This window comes from Gallinula chloropus (assembly GCF_964237585.1).
Source record: "Gallinula chloropus genome assembly, chromosome: 3".
NCBI classification, from domain to species: domain Eukaryota; kingdom Metazoa; phylum Chordata; class Aves; order Gruiformes; family Rallidae; genus Gallinula; species Gallinula chloropus.
In genome coordinates, this window is record NC_140087.1 from 53,731,691 (window position 1) to 53,739,792 (window position 8,102).

General features: G+C 45.3%; 1 protein-coding gene across 3 annotated transcripts in view; it reads left to right on the plus strand.

Annotated features, from left to right (window-relative positions):
* DAAM2 (dishevelled associated activator of morphogenesis 2) overlaps positions 1 to 2,927 on the plus strand; it is a gene marked incomplete at its 5' end in the record, with an annotated part of 119,149 nt that extends 116,222 nt beyond the window's left edge. For all 3 annotated transcript variants that reach the window (XM_084260974.1, XM_084260972.1, XM_084260973.1), the window contains 2 exons: positions 1,299 to 1,469; positions 2,620 to 2,927. In XM_084260974.1, the coding sequence (XP_084117100.1) occupies positions 1,299 to 1,469; positions 2,620 to 2,835 (387 nt within the window). In that variant the 3' untranslated portion in view covers positions 2,836 to 2,927. The remainder of the gene's footprint in view (positions 1 to 1,298; positions 1,470 to 2,619) is intronic.
* Between the last annotated feature and the right edge of the window lie 5,175 nt (positions 2,928 to 8,102).

Consider the following 8,102-nt stretch of genomic DNA (forward strand, 5'->3'; position numbering starts at 1 on the left):
AGAGGTTTAGAAGACTTGCTTCCAAACTCATTTTGTCCTTGGGGTCAGAGACTGAACTGTTTTTACTTCTCCATTCTGCAAGAGCACCCACATAAGGAGAGGGAAGCTGGTCCATGTTAGTATGGGCTGCACACAGGTCCAAGAGAGTTTGAAAGCAGTCCATAGCCTGAAGAGTTTGGTTTGATAAACATTGAAGTCCCTAAGGATGCCCTGCTGCCCAGCAGTGCCCTGTTGAAGGTAGGGAACTTGTACCTTGGGGCATCAGTGTCACCAGGAATGTGTCACTGGTGCTGCCTGTTGCCATATGGAGATGTGTGAGTCAAAGCGGTTGGACAGTGATACAGCTTCTGCACATGTAGACTTATATAGGACTTAGTGGACACGCCTACACGTGCTGTTGACAGATTATGTGTGCGTTTGAGTGCATTCTGGTGAGTACAGAGGCAGGTTTGTGAGTGTGAGAGAGCAAAGAAGAAAGTACAACTACTGCGGGACTGATGTCCAAGAGCCAGGGGCTGCTGTGAATTTACCATATCCCAATCAGGACTGCCCTGTGACTGAAGTCCTGCCAGTTGGCTGTCTCCACATGTGTCCTGCAGCCTCAACATTTGCCTTTTAAAATAAAAGCCACTTGTGATGTATTCATTCTCTTTTAAGTCTGCCCGGGAGCCCTGGCTGCTTTCCTTACCCCTTTCTCATGCCATGTCTATCCATAGTCGCTTCTCTCCCAGGCAACAGCCTGACTCAGAAGACTCTGGAGTGACGGATAACATGGCAAAAGGCTTCTGAGAGGACAGACTGTAACATTATTTGGGGGGGGGGGAAACCAAACAAAAAACCAACCCCAAACCTCTAGCTCCAGCCATTTTAAAAGTGGATTTGAGGGGAATGTGGAAGGGGAAAGGATGGGCTAGAACTACTCGTTTGGTAGTTAGGATGGACTAAAACTGTTTGTTTCCCCAACTAGCTCACTGTCTTCCACATCCCTGCTGTCCCACAGCTACAGCTAAGAATTGACCAGTCATCTTCCGAAATTACTCCATCACCCTCAGGCATGGAAAATGAGGGGGTTTTGTGGAAGTAGACAAGTAGTGCTCTCCAGCACCACTGCTCCATGGTGCCAGAGGCACCTGCCCTAAGGAGAGGCACTTCTGTTGCCAGCGGGTTGTTTCTGGTCCTGCCACAGGAATGCTCAGAGGCTACTGAATTATATCTGTGGTCACTCATAAGTTTTCCTTGCCATCTTCACCAAACTGCCAGCCTAATTATTGCTCTTGTGTTTTTTGCCCCCTTGACAGTATGCCAAGGCACTGAAGCATTTTGGAGAGAGCGAAGGCAAGATGCAACCAGATGAATTTTTTGGCATCTTTGACACTTTCTTACAGTCATTTGCAGAGGCCAAGCAAGATCTGGAGAATATGAGGAAGAAAAAGGAAGAAGAGGAGCGCAGGGCACGCATGGAAGCCATGGTGAGGACCTGGGCATGGGAAGGCGTTTCTTTCCATTGCCTTTTCGTGCCTCAAGAGAGAAAGTTTCAGAGTGCCAATTCCAAGGTCATGTGCTGTCACAAACTATTTTATGACCTTTGGAGTCATTCTCTTCACAAATTACGACCTCTTTCCTGCTGGCTGTCCTATCATCTCTCAAGGGCATGTTTGGCTCCTAAATTGCCTTCTTTTGGATACAGATACCAAATCTAGCCCTGCCTGTTCTGCCCTGGCACTTTGCTGAGCATAAAGAGTGCAGGTAACTGAACTCCCTGGAGCTACCCTAGGAAAACTGAGGGCATCATGTTGATGGTGGATCTATCCAAAGATTTGTGAAATCAGCAGTTCTGTTTCATTGTTCTGTGTTTATAACAAGTTTCTCTTTCCAGAGTCGAGGCAGTGTGCCTTCCTCTTCCCAGCACTGCAACATGCTGCCTCCATCCAAACATAAGCTGTTTGGCCAACAGAGTTTCTGTTCATGTTCTGATATCTCACACAATCTTCATTCTCCACTGTTTTTAGCTTGTGGCTTTCTGGGGATTTCCTTTCTTCTTTTCCTTCTTCTGCAGGAATGCAGCCTTTCTGCCTGTCAATTTAGTTAGCTATGCCCCAAAACAAAGCTGTTTGTGACTATAATAGTGACCACAGCTGGCACAAAGACATCCAAACTAACTAAACTCACTAGCTTAGGTACTGTCAGCATTGTAGGTGTGACCACACTGAGGTCACTGCAAGCCTGGTCTCAAAACCTGTGTCAGCATCATCTGTAGATTGTCGGGTGGGTACAGCTACTTTACTGGTACTATCCCACTGTAAAATTAGTGCAAAACAGCAGCAGCATAGACGGATCCCGTGTATCCTCTTTGCTCCAGGGTTGCACTACTTTGCAAGGCAAACATACAGTACTCCTCATCCTTCATCTCTCCTGCTCCCTGCTTGCCTGTGCAGAAAAAGGGAAGCCCAGCATGGTCACCTGTTGCTCTTGGCCTTGTGTATAAGATCCTGAACTCTTTTTGTTTTCCTTTTACTTTCCCTAAACTGTACTGATGCAGCTTAGCTGCTTCTTGGCAGCATACCTCATGATCTGGCATCTCAGTTAACTAATCCTAAAGCTCTGTGTCTTTCTTCACAGCTGAAAGAGCAGAGGGAAAAAGAGAGGCGACAGAAGAAAGCAAAAGCTGGAAGCATCTCTGAAGAGAGTGGGGAGTTTGATGACCTGGTGTCAGCATTAAGGTCGGGTGAAGTCTTTGACAAAGACTTATCCAAGCTCAAGCGTAACCGCAAGCGTTCGGGGAACCAAGGCTTAGAGACAAGCCGGGAGCGGGTGGTGACAAAGCTAAATTATTAATTACAAGAGGAAGAAAAATAATCAACCAAAAGAAGGTGATGAAAAAGTGCAAAACAAAGAAGATGAATGTGTGCGATGGTGCCTGGCTGACAGCTGCCCCGAAGGATTTCTTTGGTCTGCGGCTAGAGACATTACCTTTCCAAGATCAGCTTTCCTCTCATCCCTCTTCTGTGCTCCTAATTTGAACCATTATAAAAGTGCCTCTGTAGAGCCAGCAGAGCCTGCGACTGGGCCATGCAGAGCTGACAGATTTGCTTCTGGGAGTTTATTGTGTCATCAGAGGCCTGGTGGTGATGACAGAAAGTACTTGGGCCTTGCAGACTGCTTCACAGCTGGAGAAAGATGATTTTCTGTGTGCCAAAGTAAAAACTAGTCATGATCTTCATCTTGCTGATAATAAGCAAGACTCATTTCAGAGCAACTCTGTAAACACCTGTCTCTTCTTCAAGGTCTAGACTGGCCTTCAGCGGCTTGTCCAGATGCCATTCTTGAAGTTTCCAATTCCCTTCAGAATTGGATTTTATAAGCCATTGAATAGCACCTGAAAAATACTTTTGATCTCCTGTTCTGTTTTTGTCTGGCCTACACTGCCCAAAGCAAGTGATGCTTAGATGGAAGCATCAGGTTCTGGAACAAACTTAAATTCAAGAAGCAGGATCAACATGAATTACTTTGCAAAAGTATTTTGGACTCTGCTTTTCTAGAAGCAATTCTCTGGATTTTGTTGATGGTTGAGTCTCAAAGCTATGAAATGCATCTTCTAGAAGAAAGCTCTGGCTTTTCTTTAGAAAACTTAGCTACTGCCAGGCTGGGAATACAAGTAGAGGAGCCTGTTGTCATTGCTAGAGGGTGGGAGAACATTTCTTACCTGTTTGTGCAAGATTTCTGAGTGCAGCCCAATGGAAATCAGGGGCTCCCTAGTATCACCCGCAGGTCACAAGTAGCTGTAAGTGTCACTGGCTGCAAGAAATGAGATATCTTTTCCACTTGATGCGAGCTGTGATTGCTGTTGGCATGAACTGGGTTTTCTGTCTAATAGGCTGATCTTCACTGCACACACCCCACCCCTACCTACGTGAATCGTGTAACTCAGTAAGAAATGTCTTGTGTTGAAGGAGAGCCTTGGAGCCCACAGCCTCTTTCATTTTGAAGGCATCACTTTGGGTGAACCAACGGCAGGTCCCACAATGAAAACAGAGAAATTTTCTTGGAGGACACAGAATTGTGTAAGCCGAGCAGGCTTGGAGATGGGCTAATTCATCAGAAGAAAACACATTCGTATTTAAGCTACATGTATGAAGCACACAGTGAAAAAGCAAAGAACCCCAAGAAAGACCTGACTTGTGTGTCTTCATGACTCTAGGAAAGGGATTGGATTGTATGGACTGTCATGGAATTTTTTCTTTTTAAGCTTATCTTCCTGTTTATTATCTTTCCTGGAGAAGGAAAAGAAAGAAATGGTGACGCATTCTTCATCTTCCTAGAGAGGAAGAAAAGAGAAAACATTTGAGAAGAGGGACTCAGCCATCTACAAACCACGCCTCAATAGTCAACAGCACAAAATGTCAAGGAATCCCAGGGAAGTGAAAAACGCTCTATTTGTCACTTTAATTATTTGGTTTGATTTTTCTCTGAATGTTACTTAACCTCAGGCTCTGCACCGAGTCTGCAGACCAGAACTTCCTCTGCCATCCACGCTGCCTGATCAGTATTACACGCTACCAATATTGGAGAAGCAAACTGTGGTGGTTTTCTGAACACTTTGAGAGTAAAATAATTATGTAAACTACAGAAAGAAGAAAGAAAGAAAGAAAAAAGTCAGAATTGTTAAACTCTAACGTTTCACTGTTTACCGAATTTGGAGTCTCCCACCCCAGTACTTCCCTATTCACGACATTCCAGACTGCCGCGCCTCTGTATAATACTCATCGTAAAGAGCTGGTATCTTACAAGAGCTGGGTGCATTCTCCTCCCCTACTATCCCACTCCCCTTCTGGGATTCGCTATTAACAGCAACGCTCATTGCAGTGGACACAAGCACCTTGTAGAACAAAGACTGTATTTCATAAAGGTTTTTCAAAGTTTAAGAAGAACTCTCACTTTTTTAAGCATTTTTATTTTAATTTACAAAATGGATTTTTACAAATGTCTCTTGTAAATTATATTAACAAGCTCCTTGCTGCTCCCCAAAGTAGACATGCTATATCCCAGCCCTTTTTTGTTTGTCTTGTTTTAAAGCATGCCGTGTAATCTATGCCATGTAAGCCGTATGAGAGGTGGTAATATGTGCCAAATTGGTGTACAGATGAGTATAGATTTGGATAATCCCTGAATTCCAAAGATGACGCTTTTAGGGATTAGAACACTGTAGGTATTTCCCTTCCCCCCCCCCCCCCCCCCCCCCACCTCCAGCCTTTGTTCTCCCTGGGTTTAGGACTCACCCAGAAATTCAGGTGTAGTGCCAAGGTCAGCCCTGGTGCAAGATGATGTGACACATGGCTCTGTCCAGTTTACGGCTGCTTGCTTGCTCCCCAGGTACTTGTTTGATAAAGCAGCCTGTCAGCAAGGCAGTGCTGTCAGAGAAGAACCACCTCAGGGCAAACCCCTTGAATATCAATACAGCAATCCCCCCACCCCGGTATTTGTCAGACCAGGTTTGTGCTGTGCTTTTTGAAACTGAAGTCACTTTGCCAGGCCACAAATGTAGCAAAAGCAGAGAGAGGGGTAAGCCCTCTGCCCATCTGTGTAGGCAGTTCAACCCTTACTTAAAGAGATCCCATATGATGGTACGCAGAGCTCTGGCCACAGTGGCACAGTCAGAGAAAGCTGCTGTAGTTTCATTGTGTCCTTGACTCACACAGAAGTAATGTGAGACTGTGCAACTCCTCTAAACCAGCTGTGGAGACTTACTGGGACTGACAGAAGCTTCAAGTTGTGCCCCTGATCCACTGCAGCTCAACTTTCTCAGCACTCCAAACTCTTGTTTTGAATCTCTGATGGTGGCTGAAGGCTTCATTCAGCAAGCTGGAGTCCCCCCTGGCTCTTGACTCCGTGGTTAACATTCATAAAGAGCATTTGGGAAAAGCTCAGTTACACACTGAGACAAGCAGATTTCATATGAGAGACCCATTAATAGGTCTGTGTGAGACGTGGCAGGCGATAAGGAAAAGAGTTGGCTCTGCCCTAAAGCCTGGTGTCAGATTCTTGCTGCAGCCAAGTTTGTCCTTGTGTGCCATCTCTTGTACCATGAATGCATCTATACTCTGTTCTTCATCAGCAGCTGTGGTAGAGTTGCTGAGGGCTGAAGGAGGAAGGAAAATCTGACTCCTTGTCCTCTAGTGCTAGCAGAGCCTGAGCAGGTATAGGAAGCAGTCCTGAGGTATGACATTGAGGCATAACCTTGCTATTGCACTGAGAGCTGGAGAACAGCTGGGGTCTGATATTGTCCTTGCACCTGTGCCTAACACCAGCATTTTAAATGAAATCCTCCTTCTTTGGAAATAAGTGGAGGAGGAGATGTCAGGAAGAAGGATATAATCAAGGGCTTGTTTTGCTTCATGCAAAAATGTAGTCATTGCTAACTTTATGATAAAGTTCTTCACACCTAGAAGAGGACATACTGTCTAAATGTTCAGGTCTTGTCCCTAGATGTCTAGTGCTCACTCACCACTGTGTCACTGCATTGTTTTTAGCAGGTTGTGTTACAATGACCTCAGAAAAGACTGAAAAACTCCCTCCCTCTCACACTCCAGTTGATCTGGGTCACTCTTTTCAGTCAGTCATAAGTCTCTGGAAAAGCTACAAGGTAAAGTGACTTCAGGGCAGCAAGGCCCTTCCGTGCCCCACAGCACAGCTATTGCCTGGGCACTGTTTCCCTAGGAGAGCAGATGTAGTTCAGGGGTGAGAGACTCCCCGTTAGGGAGGTGACCTGGGCATCCTTCAGAAGCATTTCTGTAACGTGTTCACAATGTCCGAGCAAGGGAAAGGAATCGCGAGGGGCCCTGGAGGGAGACGGCGGGGCAGGTGTTCCTGTAGCGGTCAGCCCCACCGGCTGAGTCTTTCCTCTACTTTAGGGAAGCTCACACTCTGAGCTGAGCTGCGTGGGAGAAGTAGTTTGTGTCAGGAGTTTCTGCAAGGGGAAAGGAGATCAGTTGTACAGTTGATGATGTACATGATATATGCAGTTTTGTTTCTGGGTTCGTTGTTTTGGGGTTGTTATTTTTTTTTTGTGGGTTTATTTGGGGGGTTAATGGTTTTAAAAAATGCTTTAGGAATCTCTAAGGGCAACCTGTAAATCTGACACCTCTATTTATTTTGCCTTATTTTAGTTTGCTATGTTTGTATGTATACACTGCATTACAGCAAAGACTATTGAGACCGTGCCAGGGCATTACACTGGCCAGACAGCTGGCTTGGCTGTTGTGCAGCGAGCTGAGTTGGGTGAGGGGATGCGTGTGAGCAGTCATGGTGTGGAAAGGGAGAGGAGAAATAAAACCTTTCCTTTTGCTTCTGTCATAATCACTTGTCCTGGGAAACCATGTGTTTTAAAGCATGTGGTGAACTGATACAGGCTGGTTATTTTAGAATGCTTTCTACAAAATCTGTTTATTTCCCATCCTGAATAACAGTGGGAAGATAGAGAAGAGTTGAGCTGCACAGCTGCTTGCTCAGACTTCACCCTTCCACACACTTTCTGGCCATAATGCCAGCGAAGCATCAATAGATGGACAAAAGCAGTTCATGCCTTGTAACCTCTCGCCAGAGTTAACATGGTGGGACAATTCTCCTTCCTTAGGGCTAATATTACTTCCTGTCTTAAAGATGAAGGAAGAAGAATTTCCCCTAATTCCCCTCACTCCTCCTTCAACCCACATCCCCACATTATCCAGGATAATAAAATTTTTCTGTTGATTGGTTTTCTACCCGTGGAGTCTCTAGCAATTGCCAGCTGTTTGACCATGGCTCCTTGGCTTCTGTACTCGACATAGGAGATTTCTGGTTGCTTACCATACAAACAGGTAGCCTCCATTGGCCACCTCAGCTTCTGTTATCAAAGGCTGAAGAGGCCAACCTGGATAATACAGTTTGGCCAACTCAAAATACAGAATTTATATGTGTGTGTATATATATAAAGCAAGCCATCTACTACTCTTAATAGTTTTGATAACCAGAATCCCTTGAAGTAGTCCAGATTTTGCTCCCCATGCCTGCTGAAAAGGATGCCATTAGTCCAGCATGGTGTTTTGGCACCTTGTCTCATGAGAGAG